A 21,351-nucleotide genomic window follows, 5' to 3' on the forward strand; every position below is an offset into this window, starting at 1 on the left:
CAGGAATGAATAAGAGATGTGTAGAAGTAGAGAATGGAATCATGAGAGCGAAAATGGCGAGCACAATAAAGAAAAGCAACCTTAGCAGATGCTAATTTAGCAATCCATTGTATATATGATTTCCATGAAAGGTTAGTAGTAAACAATCTAAGAAGACGTAAAGAGGAGGATTCAGTGAGAGGGTTGTCATTCATTAATATAGGAATGTCAACAGTATTGTGGTAGTTGTTTGTAGTAAATAACTGAGTTTTGTTGTAGTTAAAATTTACAAGCCACTGTGAGCCCCAATCTGTTACAGAAGTGACATCAGATTCAAGATCAGCTGCCTGTTCTAAGCGATTAAAAAGAGAAGACTTTTTGTCAAGACAGGAGTTTAAAGTTGAAGAAGAGTATAAAGTTGAGTCATCAGCAAAAAGAGCTACTCTTGATATTAGGCTGTCAGGAAGATCATTAATGTAGATAAGAAACAAAACAGGACCAAGGATAGAACCTTGAGGTACCCCAGAAGTTACTGAAAATAAAGAAGAGTGTTAGAAAAAAAATGTTTGATCTATTGAGTTTTTCTATGCTGCTGCTAAATTTTTTATTGATCCTTCTTCATTTATTGCTTCCATTGTGTCTAAGTGTTATTTGTAATATTTTTTTGGTATATTTATACTGATTATATTTTTATTTGCATGATTGTATATATTGATTTTCCAGAAAAATTTTAATTGCATCCAGATTACATCTAAATGTAACTTATTTTATGATTGTTTAAGCTTTTTCAGCAATATTTTATTTTATTTATGTAACCACTATTTTAGTTTTTCTAGCAAAATTTCAAAATTATTTTCTAAAAAAAATGCAAAAATATGCATCAAAAGACTAGACCAAGGTACCAAGCCTAAGTGAAATAAAGAAAAAAAATTAGGAAGAGAGAAAGGATAAAAAAATTAAAAAGATATTTTGTACAGATGTTCAGAGCAAAACAAAGACACTATAGCAAAGTGTATACTGAAAAAATATATAAAAATAATATAGGTATCACGCATCTGATAGAAATGATAATCTCAGATTTCTAAGGGAAAAAAAGGGAAAATCCAACCAATGACCAATGGTGGTATAATGATGTAATGATAATGATGTAATTTGTCTTTTATTTGTTTGATTATTTTTGTTTTTAAGTTTATTGAATCAATCTTTTTTAATTGCAGTATCAAAGTTGTCCATGATGAACAACACTTACTTTTATTTCCAGTAACTTTTAGGGTATTCCACTTTTTGGGCTCCAAATATTTTGGGATACTCTACTCATTGGAATATCAACAATTGTTGTGATGTTTTTTGTGATGTTTTGTGTTGATACACAGCTTGGCTTACCTGCTCGCTGGTGTCTCTTGTTAGAGTGATTATTGTAATAACTTTTATCTGTAAACAACTTTTGTTTTGGTTCAAAACTACAAACCTATTGTGTAAAAGATTAGTGAATCAGATTTAAAACCAGCTGCTTGTTTTAATTCACTTTAGAGTTGAAAGTATAAGGAAGATCATTAAGATTAGAAATAACAAGAGAAATAAAAGAATTTTGTTTGATCTCAAAAATCTGCAGGAACAGAATTTAAAATTTTGTTTCTTAATAAAATTTGATTTTCTGCTAAACCAACATGTGATCTATGTATGATTCTTAAACCGTCATGTGATCTATGTATGATTCTTTACCTGTCATGTGATCTATGCATGATTCTAAAACCGTCATGTGATCTATGTATTATTTTTAAATAATCTATTAATTTCTATTAAAGTTTACAAAATTGATTAATTTAAATTAAAACATTGCTTTAAATGATGTTATAAGAACAATAAATAATTTATGTAGACAAAGTTTAATGTAAAAATAAGCTAAATTAAATAAACTCTTTCAATCAGATGATTTTCTAATTAAATGTAACTTGATTAACTTTCTATTTTTATAAAAGATATTTCTTGGATGTTTATGTCTAATATTTATAGTTACTTTTTTTTTTACATATTGACACAATTAGTGAATTATTAAACAAATATTTTTTAAACTGGGTTCCACTCATTGCCTGCTTCTTTAAGCTTTGCATAATCTAGGACCAGGCCTTCTTGTTTTTTTCATTAGACTTTGTTATTTTCATTGACCATTTTATTTGGCTATTTTTATTAGTTCTGTCTTAAAGATATATATATTTTTTTTATTAGAATTACAATTTTTTTTTAGTAACAGTTTATTTTACTAACAATAATAGACATTTAAACTATTTATTACATTTGTACAATTTATTTTTATGTAAAGTGTAGAATACAGACTACGTTTGTTTTGACTGTTTTTGTCAATTTACATTTTCTGTTTTGAAATATATTATTTTATTTTTTAACTGCATATTTTTAAGTCAGTTCAGGTTATCCTGCTACTGGTTATCAATTAAGTCAGGTCAGGTTATCCTGCTACAGGTAACATGTAACCCAATACAATCTGCTTCATGTCCTGCTACCTTGTTGGATAAGCCTTTTTAGGCAAAGGCTAGGAGATGTCAGCTCCGACTTAAACCACCCCCTGGTTGAGTAAAGGCTAGAGATGGTAACTCGATAAAAATACTCATCTTGGGAAGATGTTAAATGCATCCGGCTTCTGTCTTGTAGAAGGCCTCCTAGGCAAAGACTGAAGAGGTAAACATATTCTATCTGTTGACCAGCTTCGCACCCCTTCTTCATCTATTAGGCTGGCACAGATGTATTTTCAATACATTGTTTCCAGTTTAAGATGTTGAATGCTAGATCTTCTTGACTCAACGAATGGGTTTTGCTTGTGTTTCTGTTTTTATGACTAGGCAATTCATTCTATTATTTTCTAATGAGGGTACAGCTCTAAAACTCAGTTTAATAGTTCTAAGGCCTGCTGGCAGTCAAGTTTCCTGAACTCTGTGGTAGCTCACAGAGAGGCTGATTCCATCAACAGCTAAAAAATTTCAAAGTATTAACAGTGCCATGTTGCACAAGGATGGTGTCCCTGTTTGTACTTTTGGTGTGCATTGCAGAGGCCACATTTGCTTTGTTACGGCTTAGGGTTTATTAGTAGGAGCCCTTTGTTACGGCTTAGGGTTTATTAGTAGTAATGAGGCAGTTGCTTGGGCTATTAAACAGTGTTCTGAGTACTATCTATGCTTTGATTCAAGTTCTTCAATCTAATTTTAAAATGAATAAAGTACCAAAAGCTATAAAACACAAAAAACCATCATTCACTAATATTTGTGGTCTTCGAAGTCACTTTTCTTCTGTTGATTCTTATCTCTTGCAAAATTCACCAGACCTACTTGCTCTTTGTGAGACTAATTTGAGTTTGGCTGTCTCATCTTGTGATCTTAGTGCTGATGGTTATCTTGCTTTAATTCGTAAAGACTCCAATAGCTACATGCTTGACTTGGGGATTTACATTCGTAAGAATTCACCCATTTGTCTTCAAACTAGGTTTAAATCCACAGATTATTCTTTCATGTGCTTCCATTTAACACCACTTGACTCTATTGTCTTTCTCTTTGTTCTATATTGCTCTCCTTCATCTCAAGATTGCACTCTTTTTGATGATATTTCTGATCACATTGACCAAGCCCTCTCTCTTTATCCATCAGCAAATATAGTTGTTGTCGGTGATTTTAATGCTCACCACTCCGAATGGCTTGGCTCTAGTGTCAGTGACTCTGCAGGCATTAAAGCCCACAACTTTTGCCTATATCAATCCCTAACTCAAATAGTAAACTTTCCAACTCGTTTTCCTGACAACCCGAATCATTTACCTTCTCTACTTGACTTATGTCTTGTTTCTGATCCTGATCCTAGTCAGTGCTCAAATTCTCCACATTCACCCTAAAGTACTTCTGATCACAGTTTGATCTCTCTAAAACGAATATCTCATTCTTCTTCATCACCTGAATCCCCCTATTATCGAACCTCTTACAACTACAGTAAAGCTGAGTGGGATTCTTTCCGTTATTTTTTCAGTGATGGCCCTGGGGTATAAATCTTTTTTCTTCCTGTCGACAAATGTGCTTCTCACATAACTTCGTGGATTCAGGTTGGCATGGAATCTTTTGTTCCCTCTTGACGATTCCAGGTCAAGTCTCACTCTCCTCCATGGTTTTCCTCACACTGTGCTGCTGCGATTGCTTATCAAAACTGTTACTTCCATACTTATCAGCAAAACAATTCTCCAGAAAACAGGCGTCTGTTTATTACTGCTAGAAACCATTGTAAAAAGGTTTTGTTTTACGCCAAAGCCGGCTATTCCCAGGTCATGAAATCTTGTATTTTGTATCAAAAATTAGGCTCTCGTGACTTCTGGAGAATCTTTAATAGTATTAATGATAAGGGCAAATCTTTAATTCCACCTCTCTTGTATGGTTCAGATTTTGTCCCCTCACCTTAAGACAAAGTTGAATTGTTTGCTAAAAACTTTTCATCAATATCATCTCTTGATTCCACTAGTTGTGTTCTACCTGATATTGCCAACAAACAGGTTGATCCATTGCATGACATTCGTATCACTCCAGCATCTGTATCTAAAGTGATTTCCTGCCTAGACTCTTCTACTGCTTGTGGCCCGGACAACATACCTGTTATTGTCTTGCAGAAGTGTTCTCTGGAGCTGTCATCTATACTCTCAGAACTATTCAACAAGTGCTTATCAGAGTCTTGTTTTCCAGCCTGCTGGAAAGCGGCATCTGTTATCCCTATCTTTAAAAATTCTGCTGAGCGATCTGATTCGTCTAACTACCGTCCCATTAGTCTTCTTCCTATCATAAGCAAGGTTTTTGAATCTTCAATTAACAAACCCTTAATTTCTCATCTTGAATCTAATAACTTACTTTCTGACCATCAATATGGATTTCGATCTTCTCGTTCTACAGCTGATTTGCTAACAGAAATAACTGATAGGTTTTATTGTGCATTAGAGAAAGGTGGGTAGATTAAGGCCATTGCTTTTGACATTTCAAAAATTTTAGATAAAGTTTGGCATGCTTGTCTTTTCCATAAGCTTTCTTCTTATGGTGTATCTGGCAACATCTTTAAGATCATTGAATTCTTCCTTTCCAACCGTAGCATAAAAGTTTTCCTTGATGGACTGCTCTCTTCTTCTTATTCTGTAACTTCAGGGGTTCCTCAAGGTTCTATCCTTGGCCCTATACTCTTTTTAATTTACATTAATGATCTTCCATACATTCTAACATCTAAGGTAGCATTGTTTGCTGATGGTACTACCATTTATTCTAGTCGTAATAAGAAACCAACACTCTCTGATTGCTTGGAGGGGGCATTTGAGCTTAAAAAGGATCTCTCTTCTGCTACAGCAAGGGGCTCACAGTGGCTGGTGATTTTCAATACAGATAAAAGTCAATTTTTTTCAACCAATTGTTATCGCAATAATTTAGATCTTTCTATATTTATGAACAGTGATGTACTCGATGAGTTGTCTACTCTTCATCTTCTAGGATTAACTCTTACTTTCAATCTTTCTCTGAAACCATATATCAAATCAGTTGCAAAATTAGAATCTGCTAAGGTTGCATCTTTTTATCGAGCCTGTCACTTTCTTACTTCGGATTCTATTCTCTATCTTTCTTAATCTCAAAACCGGCCTTGCATGGAATACTGTTGCCATATTTTGGGCGGATCTTCTAATGATGCCTTTTCTTTTTTAGACAAGTTTCTAAAAAGCATTGTTAACATAGTTAGACCTGCTCTTGCAGCCAACCTCCAACCATTATCACATTGTTGTAATGTTGCTTCTCTTTCTCTTTTCTACAAATACTATAGTGGGCACTACTCTAAAGAGCTAGAGTCTCTTGTGCCATCAACTAAAATTCATTCTTGTGTTAATAGCCATTCAATTAAGTGTCATCCTTTTTCTGTGACTGTTCCTAAGTGCTCCAAAAATGCTTATTCGTCTAGTTTTTTTCCTCGATCATCAGCTCTTTAGAATTCGCTTCCTTCATCTTGCTTTCCTCATTCACATAATTTGCAATCCTTTAAGTCTTTTGTCAATCGTTATCTTGCTCTACAATCTTCATTTTACTCTTTCAGTAACTTCCAACTTTAATTAGTGGCTGCTTGCAGCCTTGTTGGAAGCAAAGATGTTTAATAAAAAAAAAAAAGATCACCTTTATACTTAATTCTTAAAGGATCACATAATTATCTTAACATGATAAGTTCACTGTTTGTTTGTCTAATTGAAATAATACTACTTAATAAATTACTAAATAATAATAAATAATATTGAGAAACTTTTAATTTACATTAGATTTATTTTTTATTAGTTAGTAAAATTTATCAAAATTAAAATAAAATTGGTTTTAATTTTTTTGTCTTTGTTTATAAAGTTTTATAATTTTAAAGTTACGTTCTTTCCCTGGATGGGGAAATGCACGAGACGTTATTGCATTGTGGCAAAAGATATTAGAGTATCGTGCCAATCGAGTAGTGCAAACACCAGAGGTAAAAAAATCAATTTTAATATCTGACACTTTGAAAGCTTTAGAAGTTATGATTAAAGATCGTAGACCAAAAGTTAAGAGACAATCTAGCAACAACAACAGGCAAGAGCTAAAAGAATTTAAAAGTGCACCACAGTTCCAAAATGGTATGTATAACAGATGTTATGTAACTTTATACATTTTTAAATAATATAACAAACAGTTATATATTAAATACACAAGTAATATCTGGTATAAAATTGCACCTAAAATACCTTATATGTTTTATTATATTATACAATATTTATAAAGTTTAATAATAGCTAATCATATATAATAAGATAATGGTTGTTAAATATTTACATAGAAAATAAATATTTATTTAAATATTTGTACTTTAAAAAACTGATAATATTTATAAGTAACTTTTTAGTTTGATATTTTACATATTTTCTCATTTTATTTTATTTTTATTTTTTGTATACAGTTCTAAATAAGTTTTGTATACGGTTTAAATACTGTTGTTGTATATATTTTTTTTATAATTTTAATTTTAATTTTATTAGTTATTCTATATATTTCTATTTATGTTATTTATTGTATTTTTTGTTTTTGTTTTTTTTGTTTGTTTGTATAAATATTGTTATCCTGTAAATTTGACTTTTAATTTTAGATTTTAAGCCAACAAAGATGTCAAATAAAAGTTCTATTAATGATAATATATCAAATGATAATAAGCAAACAAGTAATTGTTCAAACCTCAAAGAAAATAATGTAGAGCATGTGGATTCTGATGATATTCGTGATCCTGGTGTACCAGATGAAATATGGAAGCAATTGCAAATTGCTAAACTTGCAAAAAAAGAGGAGGAGAAAATGAAAGAAGAGAAAGTGGCAGAGGAAAAAAGGTTTTCATTTTTTTTCCTAAACACTGCAAATACATTATAAATTTAAAATATTTATTAACTAAATCCTACATATGTATGCATGTCATTGTGAGTTCAAGAAGTTTTTTTGAAACTAGCAGTTTAAGTTCAAATCACTTAAGAAAATTACTAAACTAAAAATTTATGAAAAAAATAATTTATTTGTTTTTATTGTTCTTATACAAAACAAAATTTATGTTTGTTCAACATAAATTTGTCTAATAAAGAATTACTTATTTAGTTATATATTTACATTGTTAAATTATTTTTTAACTTATTTTAATATCTGGCTCGATTAATGAATCGATTTTTCTCTTTAATGATAAAAACTCTTTGATTTTCACATTTGCAGTTTCACATTTACGATAACATCACGTGAGGCCATTGCACTTTTCTGTAATATTTATGTTGACATTATGTAAGGCCATTGTACTTTTCTACATTGAAACTGTTGCTATGTATATTAAAAGTTGAGTCTCTAGCTTCAGAATTGTTAATGCTATAATAAAAAAACTGATTTATGAATAAAAGTTATGAAGGTTAGTATAACAAGGTAACAACTTTCAATAACTTTTTAGTAATTAAGCTTGACATGTCAGTGTCAGATTGTTGATCAAAGGCTCAAAGACCTTGCTAATAACTGAAAAAAGACTGATGGGATGAGAGTTGGAGGGGTCAGAATGTTATCCAGAGTTTTTAAAAACTGGAACCACAAATTCCGTTTTCCACTCAATAGGAAAACAAGATTCAGTCAAGCACTTATTAAACAGTTTAGAGAGAATTGAAGGGAGTTCTGGAGAACACTTTTGTAATACTATGACAGGAATGTTGTCTAGACCACAAACTAATTGAGAAGTGACTTTAGCAACGAAGCTGGAATGATTTGAATGTCTAACCGTGGGTTACCTATTTAACTGGAATGGAAGAGTGGAAGAGTGTGGCCATAAGATTTAAGAGTTGAAAGGGACAGTCTGTCTCAGTGGCAAATATCCAAGGGCGCCAAATGAAAAGAAGGTATCTAAAAAAAAAAAGGTCCCTCATCTATAATATAGGGAAATTTTGATAAATAAGGGCGCCAACCATTGTTGCTGTCCCAATACTATGATAAATATAATGTTAATGAAGTTTTACAAAATATCAACCATCCCTTTAAAATTAAATACGATAAACAAAAATATTTGAAAACATAATAAAGAAATAATTTTTTTAGTTTTGAGATTAAATATTTATTTATCAACTGAATAGAAATCAAGCAAATATTTTTATTTAAATTTTTTTATTTTTGACAGAAGAAATTAACAAATATAACTATTTGTTAAGCGAGTAGTTATATTTGTTTAACGAGTAGCAATAACTTTTTTTTTTAATAGTAATAAATTTTTTTTTAATTATGTAACCTAGATACTTTAAATAGTTAACGAGGTAACTAGAGAAAAAGTTGTTTGACACAATTTCTGCTTTAGATATATGTATATTATATTATGTATAACAAAATACGAATAAAAAATTAATAAATGAAAAACTAATAATAAGAGTGTAAATACAAAAAAAAAAAAAAGAAATAATAAGTAACAGAGAAAGTAAAAAGAGAATAACAATAGTTGTAATAATTATACGCAAGTGAATGTGATGTCACTTAAATAAAAATATGATCAGAAGAGGGACATCAAATATTTTTATTATTAACAAAAAATATAATAACAAAAGACTTATAAATATCACTTTATTAAATAATTTATATTATTTGTTGTTTTATTTCGTATTATCTGATTTTTACCTTCAGCAAAACGGATTTTACTAGCTTTCTCGCATAAATTTCTCCTTGGAGGTATAATACCCAAACCGAACTATTTGTGCTCCAAAAAGTAGTAATGCCTAGAAAGAGTTGAATAAAACGCTAATAATGTCCGAAGGAAATTATTTGTTTAACAATCGTTACAAAAAAAGAAACTAAAACCAGATTCTTGAACTTTCAACTGGACATAAACGAATCGTGGAACTAATAGCAAATAGTATATTTATTGACAGAAGTTTTGCGAGGATCTATATTTCGTTTAAAAAAAGTACAATTAATTTAAAGACTAGTACTATTCGATAAACGCATGTTATAACGAATCGTAGTTAAGCAAATATTTGCTATTCGACTTGGTTTAACTGCGATTGGTGAAGTTAAACGAACTTTGCCGGTCTATATTTATGTCTAACATTCAAAAAGATATGTTTTAAAAATATATTAATGTTTTACACGATAATAATATTATAAGATATTTACTATTTTTAAGATTTCAAGAAGAGCAAGAAAAGTTGTTGAATAAACTTCTCCGTGAATTGCAAGAAGAAAGAGAAGAAGAAAAACGACAGCACATGTTGCGAGAGTTAGAGAAAAAACGAGAGGAAGAACGAAAACGTCGAGAAGCAGAAGAAAAACGGTTGAACGAAGAACGACAAAAAGCTAAAGATGTTGAAAATGCTATACGTAAAATATCCCCGTGTCCTGCAGGTTTTTCCTGGTATAAGCAGGGTGGTGGTTGGAGGTGTGGTGGTGGCAGTCATTTTGTTTCTGATGAACAGTTACATCGTCAGTTTACAACAAGCGCTTAGTACCATCAAAAGAATTAATTATCCTTATAATAAATATATGATTTTATTTTTCTTACTCATTTTCTGTGTGACGTTTTAGTTTAATAAACCAGGGTGCGTATTCACATAACTTTCGTAACTCTAGCGTAAGTTACGCAAACCTAACGTTCGCTTTTTTTTTCTATTTATTTGGTATTCACAAACATTTCGCAGCATTTGCGTAAAGCTAAGGCCGTGCAAGCGCTACGCAAACCTTAAGCATAAACTTACGCAAAATTATATTTTGAAGTAGCTTGTATTTTGTATTGAATTATATGTATATTGTATTGAATTATATTTTGAAATAGCTTGAGTTGAATTATGTAACCAAATGAAAAATTATTCCTCTAAATTTGCAACTAAGGTAGTATTTTAAGCCCTTTATCCTTACACCTTTAAAATTTAATTGTAACATTAATGTTAACATTAGTTAACATTTAAAAAAACTGATATTAAAAGCACTAATCTAAAGGAACTAGAAATTGAGTTGTTAAAAAAAAAAAGAGTTACTAAGTTGTTGCTTTGGTTAAAATTTTTAATGATTTATAATGTAGTTTAATGAATCAATTAAGTATTATGTACTACCTGTAATAAAATTTAAATAACTACGTTAAATTAAATTCTAGTTCTATAAAACATAACTTTTTCACTGATATTATTAGCTTAAATAAACTAATACTTGCTGTAAATTCATTTTAAACAAGTAAGTATATATATTTATTTAAATACTATTACAAAACTAAATATATAAAGTTTAATTAAATACAATCTTTGATTTTTATTGACAATTAAGTAGTTTTATTATTCTGCCAATTAAGTTTTATTATTCATATTAATTTTATTATTAATTCTAGGAGTTAGAAATCAAAAATATACTTGTAACAGATAATTTTTTTAAAAAAATTTAGTGTCTGAAATCCCTAAAAAATGCAAAAAAAGATGACATTTAATAGTGTTAAATAAAACATTTTAACAGATTAAAACGTTGTAATTAACAACATTTTAACAGATTATGCATAATGAATTCGTAACAATTACATTGAACAACTTTGTGTTAAATCTTCACTTATCATAACAAATAAATCAACATAAGTTTGCTGGGCAAATAGTTACGCCAAAGTTAAGGTAACACCTACTTAACGTAACTTTTCTTGCGTAAATCGAGCTGAGCATTTTCATAAAATGTTTTGTGAATACCGTTAAACTTACGAAAAATCTTTCGCAAGTTTTTTTGTAAGCAAGCGCAAAAGTTTTGTAAATTAAGTAGTTTAGAACTTACCTAAAACTTACGCCAAATTTACACAAATTTTTGACTTACGAAGGTTTTGTGAATACGCACCCTGTGCTTCATTAACTTTTTTCTTCTAAGTGGGTCAGAGTTCAATTTTACTGGACAAAACTAATAACTCGTCATGTAAAAAAGATTTAAGGACCATTCCTGAGCTGTTTACTAAATTGAGGATTGCGGTTCAAATGGTGATATAAATTTTAATTTTGGATTGCTATTTTACCTTAGTTACTTAGCAACAACATATTTTGAGCAGCCGTAGCGCAGTAGTTTGCTCTCTTGCTTCAGAAGCTAAAGATCTGTGGTTTAAAGCCACCTCTTGGCAAGTTTTATAACATTGGTAAGAAACGAGGCGTGAACATACTCTTCCGCAGTGCTCTGTGATAAGGCCGTAAGGACCTCTTAAGGCACTTAAAAAATTTTTTTTTAATAACCATAATAAATATAAACTGGATAAAAGTAATAACTTTATCAGATTTCCCATAATTCCACATTGAGTATCTTTATACTACAAATATAGTTTTTATATTTTTGTATAAACTGTGGGTTTTATATTTAGTTAATAATGACGCCTGAAATGCCTGGAAACGCTTCATTTTGCATAGTTTCTAGCTAAAGTTTCTTAAAGTATCAAAGTTATATGCTAGACTAATTAATTTGGTAGTCTTAGTTCCAGGGCTCTATTTTATATTTCATGAAACTTCTACATAATCCATATAAAAACAAACCTAATGCTTAAACCTTTATGTGAATAAAATAATGTAAAAATTTTGGTTTAAAAATATTTTTCAAACCAAAACACGTATATTCTGATAATTATAAAACAGCTTTAGCTTCTTTTTCTTTACCATCTTAGTGCAAACTACTAAAGTTGAAAAAGATGCAAGTTCCTATTCCCCAGAAGTTACTTTACGAAGAATTGTGGTACTACAACAAAAAGTGAACCACACCGATTTACTTGAAAAATACAAATTAAACTTAAAGCGCACTTGGCAACTAAAAAACAAAATTACTGGTAACTATAAAAAAATGTCGCAATCTTTGCCCTCTGTTATTAAAGAAGATGATAAACTTTTTCAAGATCAAAAAACAATTGAATCCAAATTTAATAAATATTTTGTATCTATAGGACCAAATCTATAAAAAAAATTCCAAACCCTGAAAACCCAAAAAAATTCGAAACCCTAAAAAATCAATAAAAACAACAAATGACCCTCTAAACTCGATCTAAATTATTTTGATTTGTCTTTTGAAGAGTTTAAAAGTGCTTTTAAACTGTTAAAATCAAATAAAACAGTTGGTCCCGATGATAACAATGGGAATATTATTATAAGCTATTTTGACCTTTTAAAAGACATTCTTTTCCAAATTTTTAAATGCTCTATTAATCAGGGAGTTTTTTCTGATGATTTAAAAATTGCAAAATTTATTCCTATATTTAAAAAAGGAGAAAAAACTAATTCAAAATAATATTGTCCAGATCCCATCATCTTTTTTATTTCTAAAATTTTAGAAAGAATTTAGTTCAACAGAATATACAATCATCTTTTAGCAAACAAATTATTATATAACATGCAATATGGATTCAAAAAAAATAATTCAACAGAGAATGCTAATATTCAGCTTACAAGAAGTATATCAGACTCATTTAACAATTCTAAGTTCACATTGGGAATATTTAAGGATTTAGCAAAAGCGTTTTATACAATTGATGATAAAATTCTAGCAAAAAAATTAAAATATTATGGTATAATAGGCAGTGTTTTTAATCGATTGAAAAGTTATTTAACTAATCGTAAATGATTTGTTTACGCCGATTAAACATTTTTATCAAATCTGTTAATTATTACATGTAGAGTCTCTCAAGGATCCATATTAGGACCTCTTCTTTTCCTTATTTATATTAATGATCTATACAAAGTTTCAAATTTTATAACAATTATGTTTGCTAATGACACTAATTTATTAATGTCACTCAATTTCTACGATAAAACATTATGTGAACATCAAGTTAATCAAAATATCTGACTGGTTCAAGACTAACAAATTATCTCGCAACATCGATAAAACTAAATGGACTCTTTTCTATCCTCTTATTATAAAGCATAAACTGCCAGTTAACATGCCTCAACTTGTTATTGACAATATACAAATTTAAAAAAGTAACATTAACCAACTTTCTTGGTGTTTGTATAGATGAAAATCTTGCATGAAAAAATCACATTAAAAACATATTAAGTAAAATTTCAAAAAGAATAGGAATATTGCACAAGGTAAAAAATGTTTTGAATAAACATACTTTAGTACAATTAATCACTCATTTGTACATTGTCGCAAAAACTATGCAATCATTGTGTGGGGTAATACAAATAAAAATAAACTTAAATCTCTTTATTGTCAGCATAAGCATGTAGCACGCCTTATATTTTTTAAAGACCGTTATACTCATGCCAAGCCTCTATTATTTGAAATGAAAGTTTTTAATATATGAGCCTATTATTTTTAATATTCTTTGTTTAGGTATAAACGTAAAACCAACTCACCCCCGAAATCTTTCCATAATTTATATTTATCAAAAGATAAAAATAAATACATTTTACGCAATGATAATTTAATAGGCAGGCCGTTTTTCAATCAAACCTTTTTAAATTTTGTATTAATAATCGCGGACCGTTGTTATGGAATAAAATAGTTTTAAAAAATTTTACTGAGGATTTTTATATCAAAGTAAATACTTTTCTTTCAAACGAAAGCTTAAAGAATTCGTTTTTATGATGTAAGATTCAACAATATACTACTGATATTTTTTAGCAATCTTCCTTTTTACCCTCTATTTTAACATGAATTTATAAAAATTATATATGTATCATTAACAACCCAGCCGAAATTGTCCGACGTAACACGTTCAAAAGACGTCTTTTTTAGGTCTTTGATGTACGAAGTTCTAGCTTTTATTTTTTTGTCCCGGAAGACGTTTAAAAGACGTCTTTTTTTCGTCCTTTACAAACGATCGAAACTCGATTTTTTTTGAAGGTAAAATATAAGTTTTCATCCCGAGAAAACGTTCAAAAGACGTTTTTTTTGGGTCCTGTTTGAACCAATTTATTTTTACATAAATTTGTACTAACAGGACACAAAAAAGTTGTTTTAAAAACGTCCTATAAAGACGTCTTTTAAATGTACTGAGTTTGTTTATTCTCCCGTTTAGACTAAAATAAATTTCAATACGGAAGCTGGTCTATTTTTTTATTTAAGTATAATTGCTAGCTTTATTCGTTTTCAAAAACAATTTATTTCGGCTCCATTAACATATTATTAAATCGCGACTTTATAAAGTCAAGAAATTTTGTTTGGATTTAGGCAGTAGTTATAACTACTGCATAAATCCAAACAAAATTTCAAGTACTGTAGTACAACTTATTAGATATTGTTAATATATGAAGTTATGTTTTAAAAATTTTAGCACAATTATTATTATATTTTTTTGCTAATTTCAAATATTTAGTGTTAACTATATCGTTATTTTTTTACTACATATATATATAGTAAAAATTATATATGCAGTACTATAGTACTATAGTATACATATGTATACATATGTAGTAATTATATGTAGTAAAAAATATATATTTATTTTTAGCTGCATATGAAGCTCAAAATAAATACCACAAGGAAGTAATATTATTATATAAATATATATATGTATATTATTACCAAAGCATAGTTAGGTATGCACTATGACATCACATATTTTTGAGAGGATCATGGATACCTCTGTACATACATCGACTGACTGTTAGGGAGAACATGCAGGGAGTAGTACATACATTGACTAAGAGTTAAGTTTGGGCAATCTAATTTATTTGTCTTCCTCTTCAGTTTCATCATTTAGAACCTACAGGTTAAACATTTAGCTACCGATTTATGGGTAGCAAATGGGTTAGCTATCTTTGCAGATATAAGTATATACATATGTATATATATATATATATATATATATATATATATATATATATATATATATATATATATATATATATATATATATATATATATATATATATATATATATATAATAATAACAATAATAAAAGTATAATGATTTTTTTTTAATGTTGTTTATACTCCTTTTTTTAAGACTCAAATCCCTTAACTTATAATGGAGGAATAAATGACAATCAAAGTGATCTTTTATCAATCAGTGATATTGAATCAAGTATTAGTTTTACTTATTATTTTTCAATAAATACTGTGAAAATAAGTAAAAACTCATGATAATATATATTGGCTATAATATATTTTTGGTTTTATATAATGTATATAGGTTTTTTAGTATGCAATTTCATATATCATTAAATGTTGTTATCTACAGATCGTTACCTAATAACTGCTTATGGCTTTAAATTTATAAAAATAGTTTTTATAGGTTCAATTGATGAGCCTATTACTAATGATTCTTTAACTTATCCTGTTGATTCTGATTTTACAAAAGATCAGCCATCTTTGTCAATACAATTATCTGCTTGTGCCACCTGTAACAAGTGGTCATGTGATTCAGTCAACGAGTTATTTTGTATATTGCAACCATACAATTTGGATTTACCCAAAGATGCAAGAACATTATTAAGTATGCCAACTGTAGTCAATAGTTATTTAAAATGTGGAGGTGATTATGCATATTTTGGTATAGCGTCTGCATTAAAAAAGATATTTATTAAACAACCAGTTGAGGAAGATATTATTCCTCTATCTTTTAACATTGATGGTGTTTCTCTCTTCCCATCTTCTCCTTTACAACTTTGGCCTATACTTGCTTCGTATGATAATTCATATATATTTATAGTAGGTATTTACGGTGGCAATAAAAAGCCTGATTGTGTACATGAATTTTTAGATGATTTTATATGTGAAATTAAAGATCTTTCAGTAAATGGTATTAACATTAATGACAAACATTACAGAAGTTAAAGCATTTCTTTGTGACGCTCCTGCTCGGGCTTTTATTAAATAAACAGTTAGTCATACTGGTTATCATTCTTGTGAGCGGTGTGTTGTTAAAGTGTTGTATGAAGGCAGAGTAGTTTTCAATGAAGAAACTATGTTTAAGAAAAGAACAAATGAAAAATTTAGGAATCTAGAATATAAATTACACCAAAAAGGGCTTTCTCCACTTGCTAATGCTGGGGTTGACTGTGTGTCAAAATTTGTATTAGACTATATGCATCTTGTATGTTTAGGTACTGTCAGAAGGTTATTAAATTACATGAAAAAAGGACCAGATGAAAAAATATCTGCTACTCAAATCCAAAGAATTTCAGAAGTTCTTTTATCATTTAATGGATGCGTTCCTAGTGAATTTGCAAGACAACCTCGAAGCATTTTATATTTAGATTATTGGAAAGCAACTGAATTTAGACAATTTTTATTGTATACTGGACCAGTAGCTTTAAGAGGAATACTAAACAGTGAAGCGTATGAACAATTTTTAATACTAAGTATTGCTATAAGTATATTGCTACAAAGTGATAATAACATACGGAATCATTTCCACCAATATGCTAGAGAGCTATTAGTTTACTTTGTAAATAACTGTAAAAATATTTATGGCAAAACATTTACTGTCTATAATATTCATAACCTTATTCATTTGGTAGACGATTGTGAAAGTTTTAGTTGTTCATTAAATTCAATAAACTGCTTTTCTAATGAAAAATTTTTACTATGTGTAAAAAAATCGGTACATAATGCATCAAACGCAATTGCTCAAGTTTTTAAGCGTCAATTTGAATACGAAATGTGTTTTGATAAAACTCAGTCAAAATCTTTCTACTTAGAAGTCAGGCCTGGTAAAAAAGATCATTGGTTTATGCTGTCTGATTCATCTGTAGCTTTTGTGATTGCAAACATCAATGGTGGGTTTGAGTGTGATGTTATAAAGCCAATTTATTTAGATAATGTTTATGATAACCCAATACCATCAAAGACGTTTGGTATAGTACTCTATTGATCACAAAATCAAGGAAAACTTAAACGAATGCTTTTGACTGAAACCGATTTCCAAAGAAAATGTGTATGTCTGCCAGAATGTAGAGGTTTTGCTATATTTCCTTTGCTGCATGGTATTGAGCAGTAAAATATGTTTTGTTTCATTTAAGTATACTATTTATTTCATATTTAAATAATATATATATATATATATATATATATATATATATATATATATATATATATATATATATATGTTATTTAAATATATATATATATATATATATATATATATATATAATATATATAATATATATTTAAATATATATATATATATATATATATATATATATATATATATATATAATATATATTTAAATATATATATATATATATATATATATATATATATATATATATATATATATATATATATATATAAATGTTTTTATTAAAAAAAATATTCAAAGAATATATAAATGGTTTTATTTCTGATTCTAATCTTAATTTTATTAGTATTATTATAGTGTTATTGTATTTTATATATATTTTTAATTTTATCATGGAAACATAGTAATTCCTTAAATACTCTTAATAAAATTATGATATTTTTAATGATATGAACTTCCCGTTGTAAACGTATTTTTCAAAACAGGATATCAAGGAAAGTCAAAATGTGGATAATTTTAATTTACTTTATTAAATAAATTTAATTATATTTTCTCATTGTGTTGGCATTCATTATTTTGTCTTGTCATATTGTATTCTTAATTAACATTTTCTACTATATATTAATTATCATTTTTACAGTTTTAAAATGTCTTGGTCAAGGGCGATTTGGATGGAAAAAAAAAAAGAAGAGGAAGGAACCATTCCAACCCAATGGATTAAAGAAAATTTTGTTAGATGGCCATTGAAATCGTTAAATTTTATTAAAATGTATAAGGCACAAATTGTTCCGAAGGATGATTGGCTGTCTTTTCCACTAATCAAAATTAAATTTTCTGATGGTATATAACAATGTTTTTTTTTGAGTGTATATTTTAGTAACATAAATAATAGGAGCATGAATCTGAGCTTTTTTAAGGGTTATTTTGTCACCATTTTTATTTAGCTTTTATTTACATTTTTGAAGGCTGTTACTTTGCTGAAATTTTTGTTTTTCAACTAATAAATGTATATAAAATAAATTGTTACTTTTAAATCATCTTCGAGTAATCATATTAATTAATTTTCTTATATTTTACAATAAAATTTTTTTTTATTTTGAATGTTTTTCATTTATAAATGATAAAAGAAATTATTTTGTATTATAGATGACAAAGAGAATGTTGATTTGTTTAACTTCACATCAAATGATGAATCAGATTTTGGCATCGTTGTTTCACCTAAGCGAAAAAAAGTTTGTTCTACTAAAACAGGTTGATAGAATTAGTTTAACTCATTAATTTGCTTAGTGCATAGACATTGTATTTTAATTAACTATATATATATATATATATATATATATATATATATATATATATATATATATATATATATATATATATATATATATATATATATATATATATATATATATATATATATATATATATATATATATATATATATATATATTAGGGTGTCCCAGAAAATTTTTTTTTAGAATTTTTTGATGCAGTCCCTCTTAAAATTTTTTTTGCAGTCTCTTAACAACCCATAGTTTTTTTTGTTACATTTGAAAAATATTTAGAGGTCCCCCAAGGGTCATAAAGTTTTAGTGATGTCGCAGAATTTTCGGTAATGGCATTTGATGGCTCGACATCATCGAGTTTACAGAATACAGATACATGTCTAATCGATCATAAAAATATAGTAAAAATGATTAGTTCCTGGTAGAGTTTAGAATAAAATTGGTTTATAGCACATCTTTATATGATTTCAAGCACAAGCAAAGCCAATTTTAACTTTAAATATTTTAGCACTTAGCAATAGAAAACTTAACTTTTTTATGCTCGTTTGATTACAATCACACCAGCAGACTTGGGTTGCTTGGTTGGTCTATGATTAGTTGGAGACTTTACAACAAACTCATCCATAGATTCTTCATCATCTGAGGAGCTCAACTTCGATGATTCTGCTTTTTCCTCATCTTCATCTTCAGTTTCCACATCTGCCTGCATTAATTGCTGTCCTGCTGAAGCTGCTCTTTGCTGGAGTACTAATCGTTCTTTACGTTTTGCTAAACGCTTATCGCGAAAAAAACATTTTATTGTCCACAGATCCAATGCATCCGGTTCTAAATTCTTTCTGCAACTTTAGAAACAGTTGGTCTTCCTCATTCTTGATAAGGTTTTCAGAATCAGCATGACTGATATCAAACAAAATATCCAGCTTTTTATTGTATTCTTTTTGGTTCTGTTGATCCTTAGCATTATTCCTTGAACAATGTTTCCTTAGTCCAACATGCTGTGAGTAAAGATCTTTAATCTTTTGAACCATATCTGGTTTGTGTCGGACCGGTAATCTCAATTTCATCCAGAAGGGCAGTAGTTGGTCGTGTACTTGCTGTGCACTCTGAGCAACTGTCAGTTTCTGCTTCCTCTAGAAGTAAACAAAATTCTGCATAACATCACGACCTAAAGGAAGGCGAGCTCCAGTTATTATGTCACGTGGATGGCCAATTAACCAGATCATGTCAGTATTTCGAGTTGTGTTAGGTTTACACTTTACCATTGCTCCACAGTCTTTATTCTACAATAAAAGTAAAAAACTTGTAAAAAGTATATAATTATTTTTAATTGAATAAAAGGCGGGGGTGGATTTTAGAAAAAAAGTTACTTTGGTCAATTTTTTCTCCATTTACACAAAAATTCTAGACCCTTGGGGGAGCCCTAAATATTTTTCAATTGTCATAAAAAAATTTTGTTGTTGTTGTGGGACCATTAAGAAACTTTTAAGAGGGACAGCATCAAAATTATCCACAAAAAGTTTATCACTGATAAAAATGGGACACCCTAATATATATATATATATATATATATATATATATATATATATATATATATATATATATATATATTGTCCTGGTCATGAGGTTAAACTGATCTAGGCAGGTGAGACTCTCTAGCCGTGGTGAAGGCAACTCACATAGGAGATGGAAAACTCTGAAATAAAACCCACTTTGAAGTGGTGAGGGTAGGAGGAGCTCGTTAACCTTGGATGGCAGTCTTCCTAGTGATGGTGTCACAAAAAAAAATACCAGTTATAAAATATGCTCCAAAATCACATAATGTCAGGTTTCAAAAAGAAAATACAGCATCGCCTGTCGCGCGGGTTAACAAGAGGCGCGGCTGATGGTATGTTGTTGGACAAAATGTAAAAAAAACTGACAATAAATAAAATTTTTTGATAAATTTCAGCACACAAAATATAATATAATGATATCATTTATTTGTTTAATTTATTTTATATTACGTTGTAAATAAAAATTTTACTTGAAAGATTATTAAGTTTTTCATTATTATATTTATAAATATGTATATGTAAGGATCAGGTTTTATAAAAATGAAGCTAAAAACTTGTAGTTTATAATTTTCAGAATAATTTTTTACAGCATATCCAAAACCACCCCCAAATCTATCATCAACATTTTTGACGAAACAATGAATCCACCTTCTCCTGGAAAATCAAAAATGCTTTGCTGGCAAATGTTTACTTATATAGAAAAACTTTTTTAAAGTTTTGAAAATAAAATTGTTTTTATAAAATCTAAGCCAAAATTGGCAATTTTTAATTTCGCATAAATTTTTTTCAGAATATCCAAAACTACTTTCAATTCCTATATCACCATTTCCGATAGAAATCTGAAGCCACTTTCTCCAGGAAAATCAAAAATACCAATCGCTGGTTACTTTATGTACGTTTTTTACATTTTTCTTTTTACGACTTACAAAAAAACGTTTGTAAATTTATTATAAATTTATTTTTTATTTGATGGAATCTTTGTTAAATTATTAATGGTATGAATAATTTAAAAATAAATGTAGAAATTGTTTTTACTTTTCTTCTCAATTCAAAT

The 21,351-nt window shown here is 28.6% G+C and overlaps 1 protein-coding gene across 1 annotated transcript in view; it reads left to right on the forward strand.

The window, feature by feature from the left end:
• Positions 1 to 10,328, forward strand: part of LOC136084821 (uncharacterized) — a 122,411-nt gene extending 112,083 nt beyond the window's left edge. The window contains exons 17-19 of the mRNA XM_065805864.1: positions 6,394 to 6,637; positions 7,144 to 7,378; positions 9,679 to 10,328. Of these exons, the coding sequence (XP_065661936.1) occupies positions 6,394 to 6,637; positions 7,144 to 7,378; positions 9,679 to 9,997 (798 nt within the window). The 3' untranslated portion in view covers positions 9,998 to 10,328. The remainder of the gene's footprint in view (positions 1 to 6,393; positions 6,638 to 7,143; positions 7,379 to 9,678) is intronic.
• Positions 10,329 to 21,351: the final 11,023 nt, after the last annotated feature.

The sequence above is a fragment of the Hydra vulgaris genome, chromosome 09 (assembly GCF_038396675.1).
Source record: "Hydra vulgaris chromosome 09, alternate assembly HydraT2T_AEP".
NCBI classification, from domain to species: Eukaryota; Metazoa; Cnidaria; class Hydrozoa; order Anthoathecata; family Hydridae; genus Hydra; species Hydra vulgaris.